The 22,898-nt window shown below is 40.4% G+C and overlaps 1 protein-coding gene across 6 annotated transcripts in view; it reads right to left on the bottom strand.

Annotated features, from left to right (window-relative positions):
* The window catches only part of CNKSR2 (connector enhancer of kinase suppressor of Ras 2), a 196,942-nt gene extending 184,256 nt beyond the window's left edge, over positions 1–12,686 (bottom strand). For all 6 annotated transcript variants that reach the window (XM_015885338.2, XM_015885357.2, XM_015885347.2 and 3 more), the window contains exon 1: positions 12,339–12,686. In XM_015885338.2, the coding sequence (XP_015740824.1) occupies positions 12,339–12,402 (64 nt within the window). In that variant the 5' untranslated portion in view covers positions 12,403–12,686. The remainder of the gene's footprint in view (positions 1–12,338) is intronic.
* Positions 12,687–22,898: the final 10,212 nt, after the last annotated feature.

Here is a 22,898-nt window from a genome sequence, read left to right as displayed (position 1 = left end):
CAGAAGTACTAAACGATTCAGGATATAATGAAAAACAAAATATAAAGTCCCAAAAGTGAAGCTAGGAACCCAATTTCCCCCCTTGCAGCTAAACAGGGACTCAATGGACTGCAGTTTCTTTTTTTAATGTGCTTTTGGGAAGTAAGATTACAAGATACTGCATGAATGTCAGATTGTTCCCCCTTAGTTCAAAACAAGTCGTTGTGGGATGGGAAATTGTGGTTTCTCAAAAGACGAACATCCCTTTTTGCTTGTTTCATTAAACTGGCAAAAGAAAATTTAATTCAAATTAAGGAAACTCATATTGAAACAGATCCACTGGAGAAGAACAATTGATATTTATGTGCTGTTACCACTTTGTGCTCATTACAAGGTCTAATATTTTGCAAGACTCATCTTTTAAACCTTACTAAGCTTATTATTTACTATCTCCTGACAAGCATGACTTCATTTCAAGAGCTGGCATACATCCCATTGTGAAAATCTAATCTTTAACAACATATCCTAATTACATATGCACATTTAATACTAAAAACAAAAGCCAAAATTCAAAGCAAAAGAAAAAAAACCACAACATTCATTTGACTAAACAAAGCAATTGGATTAGAGGGGGCACAGATAGAAACGTAAAGCCATGTGTGTCACAGCAAAAAAAGTCATTAAGAAAAGGGGGAAAGATGGGAAAGAAAAGAAGGCATACAGCCTTTATAGCTGGCCTTATCTGACCTCTCTGAACTCCTAGCTCATTTACTTCCCATCTGCCACATGATGATAACTTTACAGGGAGCGTTTAAGAACTCATCAGAAGTTAATTCAAGCCAATTGTTCTGATGGTGTTTATTTACACAAAAGAAGCATTCAAGTAGGGGATCCACATGTATCTATTTCCCTCAACAATGAGGGCTGATATGAAACGGGTTTGTAGTGTTCCAAAGGAACGCGAAGGTCAAAAAAATGATGAGCCCAAACTTAAATGATCTCTTGACACTATAATATCTAATTGTGACACTAAAGGACTCTTTTATATCTATCTACCATATCTACCATAATTAGGAAGCCATTTTCTTTGTAGAAAATACAGTCTATGTCATTTAATGTTATTGAGATGCTTTGTAGTTCAAAGTATGAATTGCCTTAAAAATTTCAAAGGTTCTATAATTATATTTATTTATAATTTATATAATTATATAAATGTATATATATATTTGTAATTTTGGAAACGATTTTTATCATTTTTAACATTCCCAACACATTAATATTTCCCTTCAGAGATTACGATCTCATTTCAATTTTTTCAATTTTTCTTGAGATCAGTTTTGATTTTGTGAGGTTTATCAATACAGAAAACTGCAAGAAAAAGCTTCTAGTATTTTAGAACAGTTGCAGTTTTGATTCTTAGAATAAATAACTTCCTAAGTCAGTTACCTTTAAAAGGCAGACCACGTTACTGAACAAATACATAGTGAACAAAGCTAATGAAACATTAAGGCAACATTCCTAACTGCTATTTAATTCTTCCTCTTAAATGAATTAATTTCACATATATGCAATTGAAGAGCTACGTGCATGCCTGTTTTTACTTTGGATCCACAATGTCACTACACTCACCACAGCCTGAAATAGATTATCAACTGAAAAACAAGCATTTTCAAAGGCAAGGATCATTTACTTGTTTTATTTTACTCCCCTCCCCCTTCTATGAGTATCTGGGCAGCCACATTTGTATTCTGGTTTACCTTCTTTTCATTTGAAAGAAAAATGTTCACTTTGTTATGTTTTTGCTTGTTTGTTTTTTGCAGTAACTCCATATACTGAAGTTATATTCTCATTTAATCTGCTATAAACAGAGCTCACATCTCCAAACAGGAGTTTCAGCTGTGTATCCAAAAATCATTCAGGACACAATATCTTACAAACTCAAGTCCTTTTTCTCTAACTCCTTGCAGTGAGATGCCCTGACAGCCATGCAGAGTGCAACACCACACCTTGATTTGGAAAGAAGCATCTCAGGAACACAGATAAAATCTTGTGATCTGACAACAGTACCAGAGCCAGTAACTAATTGTCCAGACTGTTCAGGTTTACTCATTAATATCTCATTAGCATTCGTTACCTCCAGTTCATAATTGAGTAGTTCATTGTGCCTTAGAAGGAGTGAAGAACAGTGCAAAGGATGGAGATAAATGATGTCGAAGTAAGTGACTGAAAAAAGTTTTATCGATCAAAAGAGAGAAAATAAATAAATAAATAAATAAATGAGTTCCATTTAAACTAACTTTGAAAACTTTCAAGGAACTGAAATTACCCTTAACCTTCCACAACAAATTTCATCTTTTATTCATCTACTCAAAACTGTATACTACACAGAGTCTATTTTTGCAAGAAAGTGATTTTTTGCCTTGCACCAAATACAATGTTTTTCACAAGACCTCAGAGTGACTGAGCTTGAAAGGCCATTTAAAACAACCAGCATTTCTCTTAGAGATACAGATAGCAAGTACTCCTTCATTAGCCTTGCCACGAATCTCAAGCTGTCTTCTTCAAACCAACATAGTTTACAGAACAGCAAATACTTTACTTAAAAGGAAAAAAACTAAAATAAACACTAAGGAAACATGCTAACTGAGAACACGAAAGTCTCACAATTGCATAACCAACACTGTACGTTCTTTAGCTGCTAAGGATGGCTTCGTAACTCACGCAGGCATTCCAGTGCGCTATGCTAGTAATGTAATTTGCTGAAGCAGACATTTAAAACAATGTTTTAAGGCGGTAAAGTAAAAATCATGTTAAAAAAAAAAAAAAAAAAAAGTATTTCTTTGCTCACACAGAATGCTGTCTTTCAGCCAAGTCTCTTTATTTTTCTGATCATAAACTGCACTCTTTCCTTCAAAGTTTCAGAATGATACTTCTATGGAAATTTCTTACGTGCAGTGATTATGATTCCAGGCTGAACCTCTCTCAAATCCACACACAGAGCATGACAAATTGTTAACACTACACTGTGCTCTTGGACTCAATTATCAGAGCTCAGAAATAGGCTTTTGACCACAGGATGCATTAAACAGCTAAGATCCATAAGGTTTAAAACATACAATGAAATAAAAGGCTAAAGTAATGAAAAAAAACATTTGATTTAAAAGTCCAATACCCAGCAATGGAGTTACTGACCACAGATATTTTCAAGAGGACTTAGGGGACACAACACTCAACACTGTACTAAAAGACATAAAGAGAAATTTAAGAAACAATAAGCCTTCACATTCCAGGTTAAACTAACAGTAAGACTGCAACGCTTGAAAAACGGCAATAAACACCTTTCTGAAAAGCAGTAATGACCACTTCATCACAGTGCAATTACAGAAGGCTTTAGAAACAAGTAGAAGCAGACTACAAAAATAAAAAACACCCTAACCGGTTTACTTGTTTAAGATTGAGCTGGATCTAGTTAAACAAAGCCTACAAAAAAGATCCCTACCTGGAGAAAGGGAGACAGAGAACATGGTTCTATCTGTGAGGATAAAGGAATAGTAAACAAGTCAGCTAGAAGTGCTGTATGTTCAATAAGTGTTCTTTTGTTGTTGTTGTTTTTTGTTATGTTTTGTTTTTAAGTATTTAATTCTACAATTCATTCACACTTAAATTAGGCAAAGATAATAATAAATTTTTGTTGGATTGCTTTTAAAAGGTTTACACAAGCAGGACAAGCATATATTCACAGTAGTCAGCTGTATTCAACGTAAGTCGTTTTTTCTGAGAAAAACTTCCACATCAGTTTCAACAGAACCCTCCACCACAATTCCTTGACAAGCTAAAAGGAAACAAGGACATGAACAACACTGAGCCTTGAGAATCTTACAAAATACAGTCAAAATATCAGCTATGCAAAAGCACCCAGCAAAACTACAGTGCAATTAATGAAGTAAAGAAAGCACACATCAGCCATGAATGTCAATGAGGGGAATTCAGTTACAAAGATTTTAATTATTAAAATGGAATTTTATTAGGGCACTAGGTTTAACTTCCCCACTATAATATATAATGCCAGTGGTCCTTTAACAAACACACCTGGTCAAGACTTCAGGTTCACATCTCACCAAAAAGACTTAACACCTTTGTCATCCCCAGGAAGGGTTTCAGTGTTGACTCAGAGGAACAAAATGCCCTAAAGTCAATTAGTCAGCATAAAAATGTCCCACCTATATTTACCTGGCCTCATTGTGCAGAGGAATATTTTCTTCACCTTCCTACTGACATGAAGATTATCAAGATAGAAGGGAAAATGAAGGGAGGCCAGGGAGAAAGTGTATACTTAAAATGGGTCAGTTATATATTGGCAACTGGTGAAACTGGGCAAACTAAAAATAAATTCTATAGCATAACTGTTTTTGTTTAACTGTAACCTTCTATAAGGCCAAAATCATCCTCTGTTAGAGCTAGGAGTCTTTTAGAGGTGTCCTAGGCTCTACAGCTGGACGTCCCTGGCTACACCCATCCTGTGTCATAGAGGAGAGCCAAGGAAGAGGTCCCAGCAACATCGTTGCTCATACACACTTATTTCCTACACCAACACTCCTACAGATCATATTCACCAATACACACAGCATGATTTTTGTCTCAACAGAGGTACTAGTCCAAGGTACTAGGCATGAACCAGTCAGCACCACCCAGCAGAAAGAAAGACCTGCATCTTCCCCTGCACCTCCCTTCCCCTTACAGACAGCACATATTCCAATGTTCTCCATCTTGGTTTTACCAGATGAAAATACAAGGATCCCCATTTGTTAGAGTCCAGGTACCAGTAGAGTCCTAGTAGTGGAACCTCCACAGCATTAACAATCTAAAATTCAGCATTATCAAGAAGAAGACCTTGTTCCATTCAAAACAACGAATGTTTGAAGCTGATGAGAGACTTAAACCATTTATTTTAAAAATACTTGAATGAGGTAGTTGAACCTGAATTTAAAGATGCACATTAACTCTCATAAAGTTATTTGTTTGTTTTTTTTTCCCCCCCTCTCTTCTTCACAATATAAGAGGTATAATGTAAAAATGCAGCACTTTGTATCCTACTGCATTAAAATAATACACTTTGGTTGAATATCGCTTAATTACAGCTTAACTCTAGTACACTCATATATTAATTAACAGTTTACTTGGAAATTCCTACCATATGGCACTGTAGCAGATGTTCATCATGTAAGGCCAAACACTTTGAAATTACTGTTCTAGACACTTCATCTGAGGTAACAAGTGCCCTAAATTTCTACCTAAAAAAAAAAACAGCCAATAAACAGGAAATGCCAGATACCTTACATGTTCACTCCCACTGCTATTTTCTCAAAGATGACATTATTTGGCAGGTAAGTAGAATAAAAAAGGCTGGATATCCAAAATTCCAGTGTTTGAAAATGACTTGATGTAGACATTGCTGAATTCCTTCTACACTAAAAGAGATTCCTTGCACTGGAAAACTTAAGGAAAAAAAAATATATCTTTGTTCACCAGACATGTCCTAATTCCCATATACGTTGAAGAAGGAATGTATATATGAACAACACTCATCTTGAACACCACAGATTGATGGATCTGCGTCTTTCAATGCTTCATTCCTCACTTGCAGGAACATCATTGAAAACAACAGATGCTTGCTTCAGGACAGTCAACTATTTTAAAATCTAAGAATGAGTGTCTTGTTAGATCCGTGAGGAGAAATTAAATACCCCACATAGTTCTGCAAGGAGATCTACATGTTAGTTGCTTTCCTCTGTATTTTGGCTATAACATAAGCCTAGTGTTAGTCCTCTTGATTTTTTTCTTCTAAAAAAAAAAACAAAAACAAAAACAAAAACAAAAACTGATCTCTCCATCTGTAGTTTAAAATAATAATGATGATAAAGTAGATGCATTTGAAAAGCTGAAAGATAAGAATGTAGAAAATGAGTTTCTCACCATTCCATGATAGAGACCTTCCAGAACTGCAATTTTTCAGTAAGATACTTAGGAATCCTTATTCAAGAGCATTTGTCTTGATAACTGTTCAGCTTCTAAGCTGAAAGTTTAAAGGTTTCATTAAACAAATTATTTAAGTAATAAGTGCAAGAGTGGTACAATTTTGTTTTATTTGGATCTGGAAATCTAAAGGTATCTTGCTATGGGTAACTGCTTGCTACAGAAGATCACCAGTATGGTTAGCCTATAATTTAATTAGGAAATACTGACCTCTTGAAAAAGAAACAGCAGCCACATAGAATAGGAGTCTAAGAAGCTACGTTCCTCTTTCTCCTAGCTGCATACCTCTGAATTCTAGCCCACCCATGAAGAAAACAGCCTTGTGCTATTCCTTTGGAAATCAGTAACAAATACTACTATTTGGCCTGAAGAAATGCAGTACAACCAAACATAGCAGTAACTTACTGAGATTAAATGGTTAGCTGCCCTTCTGAGGATCAGTCAGGAAGGCCAGACCACTTGCCTGTTGGGTTACAGAAAATAAAACTTCCTCTTTTATAATTATCGAAGCACTAGAAGACAACTACTTGTAGCGACTCTAAAAATACATATGTATATATATTTCAAAACTCTCATCTGACAAATAATATGGTTTATATCACTGCCTTGCAAAATTCTTGACAATCATTAACAAATTGCTTGTTTTAATACAACAGCGTGCAAACAAATATGTAAGATCAGGATATAGAATTTCAGTGAACTTTTGCAAAAACAAAAAAACCCACCACAACACTTGAGAAAACATATTGTGAGGCCATATTTAAATTAACAGATGTTTCAGAAACAGAACAATATGTTCAAACAAAATAAAGGTGTAAAAGGGCAGTGTTGAAAGAGCTTCCCAGCTCACACATTAATTTTGGCAATGAATGAGATCACCTCATCTAGAAAGGCTCACTCCCAAAAAGATCATTAGTTTAGAAATGAAAGTTCATTTTATGCTTAAAATTTGACCGTGTGAATTATTTGCAGAGTGGCTGCTTATGTAACATTGCCTTTGCTATGGCAACACCAGGACTGTCAGGCATTGTTACATAGGAGTTTCAGTTCTATTTTCTGGTGATAAATGATGGCAGGAGAGGTTTCCTAATCATGAATATGCTCTAAAATATATCACCGTGATGGATGTGATGGCCACTGGTGCTATTAAAATTCCTAATGTCATAAGGGCAAGAAAAAAAGTAAGAGATTCACAAAGAAAAATAAACAAGTGAAAGAGAGAGATCTTTCAGTGGTGCTTTCACTGCAGTTTTAAAACAAGAGTTCTTAAAACTTAAGTTTGGAACAGCACGGTTTAACTCATGATGGGGACAACCAGACTTCACACAAGACCCCCTCTCCCCCTTTCAGCATGGCTCCAAAATCCTCTCAGTGGAATTATTATTTTAATGAATTGAGTAACTATTTTTACATTAGCAAGTTCAGGATTTCCTCATAATTAAGCTCGAACTATGGTACCACTTTGTCTTTTTCTATAGTTTTTTACAGATTTTCTTGCTAGTCATTACAGTAAAACTCATAGCTGTATTTAATAGCATCACTTCCAAGCTCACGGAGAAATGTACGTGCCCTCTGTTACTGCAGAACTTTGGTTTGTTTTTCTTGGAAGGAAAAAAAACATGCTGTTTTAATGCTGACAAAATGTTGAACACCTGATCTATTCCACATATGGTGATACACAATGACTCTTCAAGTTGATGACTCTTCTGCAGCTCATCAGTAATCTATCACAACCCCTCACAATGAACTAAAGTTTTAGAAAGCATGTATTTTTCATACTCTTAGATTTCAAGCTTCTGTTTCCCTGAGAACATTTAGCAATGTACATATTATTTCTTTTACATTTGTTAAGGAAGCCCTCAAAAGCAATAGTAGGCAAGTACTACAAAAAAAAAAAAAAAAGTACCTTTAACTCAACGCAGCAAAGAAAACTGAAGAGGATAAAATTGAAAGCTCAAAATGAGGGCAAGTAACATACATGCAAACACACCTCCTCTCTACCATGAGGTAGATGCTCATAGATCTCTGAGGTAGCACAGTCAATCCTATGTTTCAGAAAAAGCTTTCTCCCAAACTCTATCCATAATAATTTTCTTTTGCAAAAGCCAAGGCAAAAATGAACTTCTCAAGTAGGTCTGATAGTAACTCTGGATATAGTGGTCATTCTTATTGCTTATGAAGTCTAAATCCCAAGGTAAGGTGCCTCCAGTGATGAGCAGGCTAATAGTTTAGAGATTTCAGCACAATCTGGATATTGCCACAGAAGTCCTAGGGCAATTCACATGCAGGAACAAGAGTAAAAGGGTCCCCAGAGCAAGATTTTAATTATTATTAAGTGTTAGAGTCTTGGTTTCAGAGCATTTCCACAAGCCCTTGCATTTTCTTGAAGTACAAGCAGTTCCCATTACATCTACTGGCACACAGTTGTCAGTGCAAATGACTGTGCAAATGTAAAGCTGAAAATGGGAATGTTCTTAAATCCATGTAACATTAACGTATCCAAAGGAGGAACTTTCACAGTCTGCTTTCTCTTTGCTAGTGCATTCACAACAGCCTCTCTTCCCCTAGTCCTTCTAAATATTTACATCTTTCTAAATGCTGGTACAGTACACTTTATGTAGTTAAAAAGACCACATTCTTTAGCTTTAAAAGCCTTTAGAGCTTGCCATGACTCAAATTTCAGCTTCTTCAATATAACTACCATTACAGCAGTTCAAGCTATATGAGTTCAGTACAAGTTCTATAAGCTGTCATTTACCCCCAAAAATATGTATATATTTTTAGATAAGGAAATTTCAGTTTTTTCCAGGTGGACTGCCTTTTTGGACATAGTTGCTACTGCAAAAATGGCGCTGAATTAAAACTAGATTATTGTTAAAAGCAGCATGCCCTTATCAAACTACAGCCATTAGAAATAACCTGGAACAAAAAAAGGAAAATTACAAGACCCAGTTAAAAACCTCCTGGTGGCTGGAAAGTAATTGAGTGCCTTGTCTTTGAGTTTGCTCAGAGCCTTAGCAATCTAAAAGCACATCTGACAAGCTCCCTTCACAACTCAGTGAAAGCCATGACGTTCGATGGCGCCCGCCCATGCAACATGCCAACGTCTTGCAACGCTGGAATGGAATCCACATATGTCCTCAAAAGGAGAGGCAGAGGAGTTGATTGACACAGTTTCAGCTCACTGATCCATGCAGGGCCTTTAAAATTAGTACTAAGTGTATGAAAAGTGAAATAACGCACAGTTTGAATCAATTTAAATATTCGTCTTATCCTGCACATCCAATATGCCATCCTGTGGGAGAGATGAGCTAATCCATCTGCTCTTTTTCCAGCTCTGTGACAGTCAATTCAGTGTCAGCAAGTTCACTTCAAAACAGACAAGAACTCCTCTGCTGACAGGTGCTCCCTTTATTTTCCCATTTTAAATTGCAAAGCTTTAATTGGTTAACATCACCTGGTTTACACACTGGGATCCACAACATCTTACTGTACACATTTTCACACAGCAAAATATAGACAGCAGTTTATTCGTATGCATAGCCAGTTCTATGTCTATATCCACCTAAGAGCAGTGTTAGAGCCCAAGCAGCACTAAGGGCTTCCGAGACCTACTGTGGATGTTAAGAAATTAAAAACTGAGAGCACACTGGGGAAGCTGCATTAATTTGGTGAACACCCACTGCCTTGAGCCCTGTCCCCATCCAGCCATCTGGCCAAGAGTCGGCACTTTTATGTAATGCTTCAGGGCTGGAATACTTTCCTTGTCTTCATTTTTCACATCCTTAATGCTAGGCCCAATGCTTTATCACTGCTCTGAACAAAATGCTACTGATGTCATGGCTCTTTTGCCTAAATAAAGAATTCCAGACTGGGAATTTATTGCAAACGTTCAGGTCATACCAGCAAGACCATCACAGCAACACTGAGAGCAATAAAATCCAAAGTGTTTCATTTCCCCTTGCTTTCAGATAACTGTAAACAATGTTAAACAGTAGGATTTGCCTTTTGCAGGAAAGATTGTGCTTTGAACATTGAAATCTGTTTTGAAGAACACTCTTTACAGAACTGCTTTTAGCAGGCATATTACATAACGGGGCACTTATTTAAAGAAAGAGGTTAAAACAGAGTTCAGCGTTAGTAATTCTGTAAAATAACCCCAGTAACTCAGCCTAATATTCCCTCATCTTGGAGCTGAAGGCAGTTTCTGCAGACCAGAATTAAGTGCCATTAATGCAGAGACCACTAATGCACTCACCCTGAAGTTCTCAGGAGAAAGATGTGTTCATTCACATTTTGGGCATTCACCCCTAAATGACAAATACAAATAAGCTATTTTTGAGGCTTTCTGGACCACGCTTCTCAAAGGCTATGTGCTTAAAACAGATGAAGAACCTCTTTTCACCTGGATTTCAGCATCCACAATCAAACAATAAGTGAGGAAAATAAAGTTGCTGCAGCCCTTCCTCACTGCTGTCCTTCCCCCAGCTTTGTCAGGCAGAGTGACCTGCACACTGTTGCCTGTTCTACTCATTTCTACCTCTGAAACTACCTCGTGTGTGTGGGTGGATTCCCTCACACAGCTGTCGCCAGAGGCAGGTGAGTTACCTCTGTGCGCATCATTCTACATAAAGTGTCAATGGCCCTGCAGAATACAAAACAAAGAAGTGGAAGCTTGAAGCAACATCGGTTTGTTTGCTCAGTAAAAAAATGGAAGTAGTTCCAAGAAACAAACAAGCATTTGCACCAAAATAAACGTCGGAACATTTCAAAGCAAGCTTCATAATCCAAACAGTAGGTGTGATTGCAGTAACTTCCCCCCCCCCCCCCCCCCCCCCCCCCCCCCCCCCCCCCCAACACACACACACTTTTTCCCTGTAGAGTCCACCTAATTCTTTTCCAAGCAGACCTACAGCCCCGTGTGTCATTTCCAGGCTTCTGATTCCGAACCTCCCTCCAGCTGCACTATTTTCAATATAGGATTTCACGTAGTCAGCCTGTTGGTTTTAAATAACCAATTCTATATTGAAGCAATATAGACACAGAGTGCGGCATGTGCTTCACCTGTCACAAGAACTATTTGATGTATTACGATTTTGAAGTGTTTGAAAAACACAATCACTGAAAGTCATTATTGGTTGGTGTTTCTGCATTTTCAACAAATGAGGGAGGCATCTCAGAGGCTGCTTTGAAAGAAAAACCCAACACAAACTGTTTTAGAAGTAACAAAAATGTTGCAAGCCAAATGACTTCAATGAAACATTCCGGAGTTGAAAGGGGTTTGCATTCAGTGCTGCTCATCTGCAGCTCCTTCAAGTTGCAAGTTGTGTTTGCAGGCTCCTTAAAATACGAAGTATCACACTATTCAGCTTTTAAAATTCTATGGATTGCAAAAAAACTACATACATTGCTGACCATAATTGTAACTCGGCAGCTATAAATGCCAGCATGGAGAACATATGCTATATGCCTGAAATTTTAAGGATGACGGAACTGTCACATTAGTAGCATGCAAAACGCTATAAGGAACTCCCACAATGTAGCAGTTGTTCGAAAGTTGTACCCATCCGGTCATTCTATCTTTATAAAAAGATATGTAATATCAGAGGGTGATTTATTCAAAACACAGCTGCAGATTAAGTTAAAGGTAAAAAGGAAAGGGAGAAAATATATATATCTTTTAAAATCGGAGCTTTAAAGCCAAGCCAGCATATGAATAAGAGAGAAGCATTTCCAAAAAGTCCAAGTTTTATTCTAAATAGACTTTATACGGGGTTAAGAGAGGAGGTGACAGGTGAGGGAACGGGAGCACGCAGAGGAGCCGAGCAAATAAATGCCAGCCCAACAAATGGCCGTGCATCGCACCCGGCTTAACGCCATCGGCGCGTCCCTCCGTGCCAACCCAGGGGCTGCGCACTGCGGGCACGTGGGATGCTCGCAGGCAGGGGCGAGGCTCGAGCCGGGGGCTGCTCAAGTGGTGGGGGCAGCTCCCCGAATGCAGGCTGCTGGCTACCACCAGGAAGGCACCGTGGTGCCCTCCCCACGTATCCAACTTTTATTTCGGGAGTCTGCCGAGAACAGCCTCCCGCGCCCCATGCCCGTTGCCCCCTGGGTACGGCCCCCTCTCGCCCCTCCGGCGCTGCAGCCGTCGGGGATCGCCGGCCTCTCCCATCCCCACGCCCCGGGGGTGCCCGAGGTCCCTTCAGACGGTGAGGACCCGACAGCCGTTCCCCTCCTTTCCCAACCCCTGCCCAAAACCACGGGGGTAGTCGGCTGGGAGCACCTGCGGGGATGGGGACTGGGGGGACACGGGGCGCACTGCTCACCTTTCATCCAGTCGACCACCTGGCTCGGCGACCACTTACTGACGGGCTCCATAATGAGGGCCATGGGGGCTCGGCTGCGCGGGGCTCGGGCGGCCGCCGCTCTCCGGGTGAGGGGCGAGGCTGTGCGCAGCGTCGGGAGCGTTCTGCCCTCAGCCGGGGCCGCTCCTCTACCCGAAAGAGGCAAAATCCCCGCTAAAGCCCCGCTTGCCTCCGCTCCGCTCCGTTCCGCTCGCTCGCCGCCTCTGTTCCTCTCTAGGGATTTCAGTTCATGTTGCCGGCTCGGCGGCAAGGGGGAGGAGGAGGAGGAGGAGGAGGAGGAGGAAAAAGGAGGGGGAGGAGGCGGTGGCACGCTCCGACGCCTCCCGCCCCCGCGGCCCCGCTGGCGGCTCCCGGCCCCGGCGAAGGCTCTGATGCCCGGCAGCGGATCGGGGAGCGGCGGGGTTGAGGCTGTGTCCGCCGGGTCTCCGCGGCCGCAGTTCCTGCACGCGGGGTCTTTTTCTTCTGGCGGAAATGACGAGGTGGCTCCCGTCACCCGAAAATATCTCCCAGAGCGATGGGAAGCGGCACCCGAAGGCCTCCCGGGGCGGGGGGGAGGTTGGGATGAGTCGCTAGGTGCGGGGGGACGAGCACCTGCTGCTGCCCGGATGGGGGTGGGGGCGAATGGGGAAGAGCAGCCGAGGGATCGCACTGCTGTTCGGTTGGGTTCTCTGTGCCTTTTTTTCTTTCTTCCTTTAAAAAAGCATCTCTGCGTGGGTGGTAAAGGTTGTTTTTTTTCCTTCCTTCCTCTCTCTCTCTCTTTTTTTTTTCCCTCCGAGCAAAGCTAGGTTGTTAAATGTCGGTGATAGATGGTTGTTTTATACCTAACGCTTCCAAAGAGCCCCGAGAGGAGAGGGAAAAGAGAGGGCGTTATTTCACTGCCTCGCCCAGAGGGAGAGGTGATGGGGCAAAGCGGCTGGAGGACCGGCGGCAGGCTCAGGGTAGGATTTAGGCGGTCTCAGCCAGGAGGGCTCATTCTGGCCACCGAGTTTTGCCACTGAGGTGTGGTGGCTGCCCCCCACGCTGCTTCATCCGGAAGGATCAAAGCTCGGTCAATGCTTCCCCAAAGGTATAATTCCTACAGACTCTGTGCCATTGCTTTTGGTTGTAGGAATCCCTCTCAGTGCTAAAGGATTCCTCCAAGGATGGCCGTGAGTGCTTCTCCATCACCTTTTCTAGTAACCTCTTTCCTCCCAGTGCTCCAGGACAAACATAAATACCACTGAAGGGTGTTTTCCTGCTTCTGAGTTGGCCAGTGTAGATTTTTGCCTGCATTCGCATTCCCCCTGCTTCTCCTGCCAAGGCTGAGGCAATAGCCATCAAGATGTTCCCTCTGACGACTGCAGAATGCCAGCTGCTGACTCTGATATTTAATATCTGTACATGAGGAAAAAAGAGGATTCCCTCCACCCTGAAGCAGCAGTGATAAAAGGCATCCCTTTGCATAGCGAGGGCAGTGACACCAGATCTCTTGTTTCATTGTGTGAGACTGAAATTCTGTCAATGAGTGCCAAGAAGGCACTCAAAGGATCCATAACCTCTCCCTTTAGACCAAGGTTGTCCAGAGAGGTGATGGATGCCCCATTCCTGGAGATACTCAAGGTGAGGCTGGAATTGCATTTATAGTTGAGAGTGAAGTTTTCTTTCTCCTGAAACTTCCTTCAAATTTGGCCCTAGCCATGTGTCTTGTGTCACATTCCTGACACAGCAGTCTGTTTCTAAGGAGTTTTCATTACCTAAAGCCACCGGAACAATAAACTTTACTTGCAAATTAAGGCTGACTCTTTGCCTTATGAAAGATTTGAAAGGTACACAGGTCCTTGCATACTGGGTTATTGTTGTTGAAAGAACGTGTCATAATTTTAATTAGAAACTGGTATTTTGAAAGGTTTGGAAGTGAATACCCGAGATCAGACTGAAACCTGGCATATAATTTATAACACCATTGTGTGATTCTCATTGTGTTGAGAAGTTCTTTATGGATGAGGAGAGGGGAAGTAAGTTCTTAGAAAATATGTACCAAACCCTATAGTTCCTCATTACAGAATGTGGTATGATCCCTATAGCTTGCTAGCATAATCTGGAGCTAGAGTCAGGTTCTCAGTATAGCATCTGTGACCCAGTACTGTACCAGTGTGCAGTACCTATCACTTTGAAGCCCCTTTGGAGTAGTTCTAGCAAATTATGAAATTATAAAAGGGACCTTACTCCCCTACTACAGTAAATGGAAGATGCACTGATCCTAAGCTCTAATTACATTTTTTGTTCTTCTCATTGAACATAGCAAATTCACAACTACTGGGATAAATCCTGCTTTTACTTGGGCAAATATTCTTGTTTTGGTTGGCTTAGCCATGGCTCAGTATGAGTGATGATAAAATCATCCAGTCATAGAATTTAATTTGATGACCTATTACTATTCCATAGTCAGGACATGTGCTACATAGAAGTATTTTTTTAATATAATTTGCTCTAAATTTATTGCTGCCTGATTTTATTACTGTTCTCTCTTTCTAGGCTAAGAAGTCCAAAGGAGAGCTGAATGACTTTTCATACTGACCTGCTTAAACTGAAGTGTCTCAGCCAAAGTGCCTTAACCAAAGTTTTTCAGCTGTTTTCATCTTTTAGTTTAGTGGCCCCATCTTGTAGTCACACCTGCATGAGTCAGGACTTTTATGTACAGCATATGGGGCAGGCTTCTGCACAGATGCTGAACTGCAGAATTATGTCCTAACTCATCTTTTATGATTACTTCAGTCTGCATAATGCAGTAAAAATGACTGCGGTGTATTGGTTTGTGTGGGGTTTTTTTGTTTGTTTGTTTTGTCTTTTTTTTTTTAAATCTAAATATACATGTCTTTATAAGGAAACTCTTAATGTATTATGTAGCAAATGTAAAAGCAAATGCACAGTGAAGCTCAATATTCAAGGAAAAATTATAGAATCATGGATTGGCTTGAGTTGGAAGGGAGCTTAAAGCCCATTTAGCCCCAACCCCTGCTGCCATGGGCAGGGCTGCCCCTCCACCAGCTCAGGCTGCCCAGGGCCCTATCCAACTTGGCCTTGAGCGCCTCCAGGGATGAGGCACAACAGCTTCTCTGGGCAGTTGTACTAAGGCCTCACCTCAGTCTGAATAAAGAATTTTCTCCTGATACCTAACCTAAATCTCCTCTCTATTAGTTTAAAGCTATTCCCCCTTGTCTTATCACTATCAGACCATGTAAAAAGTCAGTCTACCTTCTGTTTGTAAGTTCTCCTCAAGTACTGGAAGGCCTCAATGCAGTCACCCTGGAGTCTTCTCTTCTTTAAACTAAACAAGGCCATTTCCCTCAGTCTTTCTTCATGGGAGAGTTGCTCCTGCACTTTGATCATTTTTGTGGTACAAAGTTTACAATTCAAGTACAAACCTGAATCTAGCAGTATATGCTACATATATCTACTCCAATACCATTTCTCCAAACTCTCATGGGCACAAATGGACAGTCCCAGTGGATAGTTTGGGTATACATACCTCCTGGATCACATCAGCTTGAAAGATCAAACATTGACTTTTTGTATTAGCACACTGTCAAAAACACAACTCCCTAGAGTCTGAGTGGCAATCAACGGCTACAACAATACAGACTGTAAATAATATCTGTTAATGCTTCAAATATATACAATAATTCGCCTATTTGGTTAATTGAACAGCTCCCAAAGTTGCTCAGCCTAAATAAAGGTAGAAGAATTAAGTCCAGGCTCTGACACTAGCATAATGAGTGGGCATTTGTTTTATTTGTGTGAAGATAGATTCTGCAGTGGCTACAAGTGATGGATACAAGCGTAATTGTGGTTTCCCCAGAAAGTCATGGATTTTCTGCAAGGGTCTCTAGAAAGCATTCAAGATGCTCAGCAATGACAAGTTGAAATCCTGCCCCGAAGTTAAGGAAAGGAATTCATTTTTTAAAAGATTTTATTTCTGGTGCTGGATATAAAAACAAATACTTCTAGAGGAAAGAAGATGAAAACAAATGAAAGGGAAACTAACAATAACTAAAAAACTTGTATTGCAACAAACAAGCAAACAGAGAAAAGTAACATTTTCTTCAAGCTATGGAAACTTGTTTGTGTTTTGGTACCAAGTTCCTGATTTTTACAAGGCTCACATTTTGAGAGCCTTTTTTTCTCTATTTGCTAAGGATTAAACTGCTCCATCAGTATTAGCTCATTGCACTATTAGCTGCAAATATCAAGTTTGGATACTCTAGAGAGTAGCAAGTTGCTCAGGTCCTTGAATAAAGACAGTGAGTTTGTTCTGTGCCTGGTAGGACTGCCATCCATCCTCTTTTTCCAGAGTCTTCTGTCTTCAGAGTGGTGTTTGAGCTGACCCCTAGCAAGAGGGAGGTTTGGTGTTCCCAGCAGGGCAGCTGCCCTTCAACAAGTGGCAGTGATGAAAAAGGGAGAGGAATAAAAGCCAGCTTTGGTGCCAGGGGCTGCAGATAAGAAGAGGAGGAAGAAGGAGAAAGTCCAGGTACAAAAAGTTTGAAAGCTTCTGAAGCAGGAAGAGGGCAGATGCAGGGCAAACCAGGAAATCTGAGAGAAATAAAAAGGCTCAGATGGAGTTGGAGGTCCAGACCAATTCAGAGGTCCAAGAGTGAGACCTGGAGGACAGTGCAGCTCTGGGATCTGTTAAGTCTGAAGACACTGTGGGGTCCTGGGTCAGATGGAGAGGTCCAGCATGTTTGGGGTGAATCCTGCAGGAAGAAACACATCATTGCCTGAGGGCAAGACCTGGTCCAGGGGCTGAGGATGCAGGAAGCTCAGTGAAACCTCCTCTAGCAAACAGTTTGTGAAAGGATGTTGGAGGAGGCAGTGAATGACCTGTCTCCACACCACTCCCAGCTGTAGGCGCTGACCTAGGACTGCATCTCACAGTAACACAGGATCTAGGACAAGAGGTAATGGCCTCTAGTTGCACCAAGGAAGGTTAAGGTTGTATATTAGGAAAATCTTCCCTGAAAGAATGGTGAAGCAGTGGCACAGGCTGCCCAGGGAAATGATGGAGTCACCATCCCTGTAGGTGTTCAAGAACTGTGTGGATGTGGCACTGAGGGACACAGTTAGTGGGCATGGTGATGATGGACCAACAGCTGGACTAAATGATTTCAGTGATCTTTTACAATTTTAATGATTTTACTGTTCTGTGATTCTATCTGCTTCTGACTAGAACTTCTCACTGGACTCCGGCCTTGCACAGAGGGTGAAGAGGCCAAAAAGACAACATCACTAACATAACTTCAGGCCCACTTTTAGATCTCTCTAAAAGAACTGTTTCCTCAGTTCTCTTCATTTATATCCTTCAACCTACCCAAAACCACAGGTGAATAGTATTTCAAAGGCAAATATCATGCCTCTAAATTATATGCCCTACATCCCTGGTGGTTTAATTTGACATAAAGATTGGAGTGGAGGTGTTGTGCAATTGATATTGTTTTTGTGTAATCTGAAATACAAATCACAATTCCCTAAAGATGTTTAATAATTGCAAGTATTCAGAATTCAATTAAGGCTATTAGGAGATTAGAAAATAGATTAAAGGTGGCTAAAGGGTAAAAATTCAAGGACTTCAAACACGTTTTTTAATACAAAGAATATTAAAAAATGAACAGGCTGAGAATTTCTCCAGGAATTTCTAATCATTTTAATTAGAATTCACCATAAAGAACGAACAAACAAACCAACAAAAACCCCTTCTGCACACAATTTGGGTCCTACTGTTTTTCTCAAGCAGTGGACTCAAGTAATTGCTTGCTGATGATTACTTCCTTCCCCAGGCATATGGAAACGTACAAAGTCATAATAGATTTCTAAGATTAGGAAGGACCACACTGGTCATCTGACTCTTCCTCTTTAATGCTTGCTGAAGAGTTCTATCCAGTATTTCCTGTGGTGAGGTGAATTATCTCTTCTTTGACCATATCTCCTCTTTGTACCAAATTGTACATGTTTTTCATGTCCTCTAATATGCAGTAAAATGGCTGGTTCACTCAGTGAATGGCTGAAAAGAACAGAAATTTGGGCTAACAAATTTCATATTTCTGTCTGCACCACATGGTTGCTTCCAACTGAGGTGAGCATATCACTGAGCATGTTTAACTCGAGGGCTTAGAGGGCAGGACCTTGAGGATTCGTCAGGCTGTGTCTAGCTCTACCAAGAAAATAATCACTAGTCTTGAGTTCACTAGCCTATCCTAGTATACTAGTATGAGGCATCTGCAGAGATAAGGGATGGATTTGGCCATCCCACAGTCCCACATCCCCTTTTGCCCTTGCTCTGTGTCCCTGAACAAAGGACTAAGCTCTGGGGCAACTTTGTGTCAGAATCATAGAATCATAAGTACACTGAAGTTGGAAAGACCACTACAATCTGGTCTAACAAGCAGCCTATGCTTGTGACCGCTCTAAACGATTTCCCTCAGTGCCAGGTCTACATGTTTTTTGAACACCTGCAGGAACAGTGTTTCTACCACTTCTCTAGGCAGCCTGTTCCAATGCCTATACCTCACCACTTTCTCAAAATAAACATTTCCTCACACTCTACCTGATGCTCCACTGGCACAACTTGACGCCATTTCCTCTCATTCTATCAACTGACACCTGGGAGAAGAGGCTAAACTCCACCTCAGCACAACCTCTTTTCAGGAGTTGTAGAGAGCAACGAGGCCTCCCCTGAGCCTCCTCTTCTCCAGACTGAATAATCCCAGCTCCCTCCACCCTTCCTCATAAGACTTTTGCTCCAGACCTTTCACTTCCACTTTCTCTGGACACACTCCACAGCCTTTATGTATTTTTTGCAGTGAGGGGCCCAAAGCTGAATACAGTATTCAAGGTGCAGCCTCACCAATGCTGACTACAAAGAAGCTACAGGCTTGTAGTGGGGGGCAATAGACATGGCCCATGCTTGTGGGGGTCTTTTCATGAACCTTTTCAAGCAGAGGTGGAAGGAAACTGCTGGCTTGAAATAAAAGTTTGGAGAATTCTCTAGTTCTTCATGAAAGTAGACATGCATAGGTGTTAAGTGGGGTTCCTTCTTTCTATAGGTACAAGTTCGAGGAGGATGCTTGCTCATGCAGCTGCTTTGCTAGGCTACATCTGCAGCACTGCTCTACAAATGCCTCTCTTCAAACAACAAGAAACCTGAGGGAAGCTTGCTTCTGTGCTAAAATTGTTAGGAAAGATTATAAAAGCAAACAGCTACTAATTACTAACATCAGGTTCCTACTCATTATTAATATCACAAATGTAAAATGGCTGCCAACAAGAGTCAGCTCTGAAATCTCAGTGGGAAGAAACATAGCATTTTGTTCCTGGTTATAAATGTTATTTTGCTACTATTGGCCTGGTTGGCAACTTGGCTAAGCATAATGGGTGTCTCCCCTTGAGGTGTGTGTTTTTAGTGATGAATTTGTCTTAGGGAAAAAATGATAAATATCTGACAATTTTCTCAGCAATTCTGAAAATAAAACAACATTCTAGAATTGCCTAAGAATGCAGTCAATTAAATTGTGCACTGTAATACAAAATAAAAAGAATAATGATATGGTAATATAAAAAGGGCAAGACCATAATGAGAAGGGACATTTGTCAGTATACTCAGAAAAGCACAATCTGTCTCCCTGGTAATTTGGTGGAGAACAGAAAGTATTACATGCTGTATTACAAGTATTACATTATATTTCTGACTTCAGGAAGCATTACCATATGTCTTGCAAGTTAGTAATGTCCTCTTAAATATAGCGTGTTCTTTGTTCACACTGCATGGCTTCTATCCCACAGGGACAGTATTTATTCTGAATAAATTAAAGAGTGTATAAATCTTCCAGTGTCACAAGACTTCATATCAGTCAGCCTTTGTGGGTGAAGTGGGCAGGAAAACCTTTTCTGCTAATGACCAGGGAAACTTGACAGATTTGTTTTATTTCTTGGACCTGACAACTTTCTCTAAAACCTACTGTTATGGAAATAGTCCCGAATTTCCCAGCTTTAAGAAGCATCTAGTACCTTCTGATGTGTTTCAGAGGAAAGGGAAGACAAACATTTTCAGTTTTTGTATAAAGCAGCAGATACAAGATAATAAGATCTGATTCACCCTGATATTCTTGTGATTAGAAGTTATTTGGGATTTCTTATATTTATGTGAAACTTTGTGCTTAAAACTTGAGAATTTTGTAAGTAAATTTCCTTCTTTTATGAAAAGTCATAACTATCCACGTATTTCCCCTTGGGTCATACTGGGCCTCAATGCAAATTCCATCCATAGGCTGTGACACTAAAACTAAAGGGAATTTAGAGGGGCTGATGGTTAAAACAGAAAGATCTCTGGAGATCAGTACTAACAAGAATATATATTCAACTTACATAAATATGCTAAGCATTCTGAGTGTTTCAATTTGGACTTTTCTGTACCACCATGTCATTAACTTTCATTTTGTACTATGGTTTACAGCCAGACCCAGTTAAAGCATAAGAAATAAGGATGGGGAAAAGAGTATTGTCTTCTGAAAAGGAAATACGGTAAATATTTTTGGGTGAGAAAGAACACTCTCAGTGTCAAGGAATTATGGCTATGGAGAAAAAGTAACTGTGAGGAATGGGGGTTCAAGGTGAATGAGTTATTATAGGAGTAGTGAGAGTGGCAGAGATCAGGCTACAGAAAGCAGTGCAATAATCAGAAGGAACTACAATGAATTCGGAAAAAAAGAAAAGCATAAATTTATAAGCAGCTCAATCTGTAGACAGAGCTGAAATTAAGACTGGGAAATCTAAAAAAAGCATGTTGGCAAGAGTAGAAACCAGTGACACGATCAAATAAGGAAGAATATTGAAATTGTGGGGAAATGAAGGAGAAAATCGAAGTATATCATCATCAAAGCCAAGGAACCCAAAACATGGACAAACTTTAGAAGAAAAGAATTTTACGAAAGCATATTGAACAACATGGGTTTAAATATCTGAAGAGACTCAACAGAAATTAAGCCGTGGGGAAAGTGTCAAAATAGTTTTAATAAATCAGGAAAGTAAGTAGGTGCCTCAGAAAAAGACCTAGATCAAGTACTAAACAGGAGCTTATTTCTTGGTATTTTTCTTGCTCCATGGTGGAGCATAGCATTACACAGTCTTTTCCTCCAGAACCAAGTAGTTGCACACAACATGCAAATTTTGAATTGTTTTTGACACTGCTAACACCCATTTTGTGTTTGGGACTTGTTTGAGGGCTGTTAGCTGTCATAGTCCAGAACTGCCAGGTACCATTTGAACAGGTTGTTTGTATAATCATTCTCATGCCTGAAAATATTTCAGTATCTTTATGCATTTACTTCTAAGGACACAGTGACAGAGCCTACATCTGTGTCACAGGTTCTGGCACTGCTTGCCAGGGCTAGGTTTGCACTCAACTGTGCCCTGGATGGAGAGTCAACTTCAAACTGGGGCAAGCAGCACTGCCTCAATGCCGCAGCAGTGAAATCAGGGTTGGGTGGGGCTCAGAATACCTCCAGGTGGTTCCTAGTCTCTATACTTTGGCATCCTGCATCTAAGGATGTCTTTCAGGTGTGACAAATTCCAAATATGACTTTAGACAGTCATCTAAATGTGGTCTCAGGGAACTAAATGCACCACAGAAACTCATTTTCCCACAAGGCAGCCCCTCATACACCTGTACTTCAAAAAAGCAGGACAAATGGTCAGTATCACATTACACATAAAACTATTTTATTTCATTCATTAAATGCTTCTAGCATTACTGTCTGAAATTACCAACTGAAAGCTGGCCATCCTCTCAATTACTCCCAAGTCCTGCCCCAGCCTAGTGGCCTCCTGAAGTTTTTGTCTACAGCTGGCAAAGAAGAACACTGGGAAGTCAGGAAATAGGAGTCATGTATTGGGAACTTTGGCAGAGCTCTCAGGCATTACCTGAATAATTGCTCAGCAAAAATGCAAGCCACAGAAACATCTTAGAAACCTCCAACCACCCCAATTTAAAAAACTATTAATTTCAGTGGCAGTCAGGTATCGCACCTACTTAATATAATCTTCCAGCACATTTTCACTGTTCTCTTCTCTGTAGTATTCTGAGGATTTTAGAGAATTAAATGAGTCTACTACATAATCTAATTAATATCGATCTTGGGTTCTCTTCTGTCTTAATGCATGCAGGAGAAGGAATATAACTCGTCTCGCTTAATTATTATTATTAAAGTTATTACTGTGGGAAAGCAATGATAGAAAAGAGTCCTGAGTTCTAGCCAGAGCATGTCAATGTCTGTGGCTCTTCCAGTCTCTTGAAGGAGAGACTTTCAAAGGAAGTTTCCCTCTCCCTTTGTCAAACTACACTGGAGCACCGTGCTAGCACATTTGTTCCAAAGGTTTTTCAGTAGTAGATATGTAGCACATGCGCATATTTATGTTTGCACTGCTGCATCATACACAGTTGCATACCCCAAATGGAACTGTATCATATCTAAGACCTGTTTTGCATCTATGTAC

The sequence above is a fragment of the Coturnix japonica genome, chromosome 1, assembly GCF_001577835.2.
Source record: "Coturnix japonica isolate 7356 chromosome 1, Coturnix japonica 2.1, whole genome shotgun sequence".
Taxonomy (NCBI): domain Eukaryota; kingdom Metazoa; phylum Chordata; class Aves; order Galliformes; family Phasianidae; genus Coturnix; species Coturnix japonica.
The sequence above is the reverse complement of the archived record's forward strand: the minus strand, read 5'-3'. Positions and strand labels throughout refer to the sequence as shown.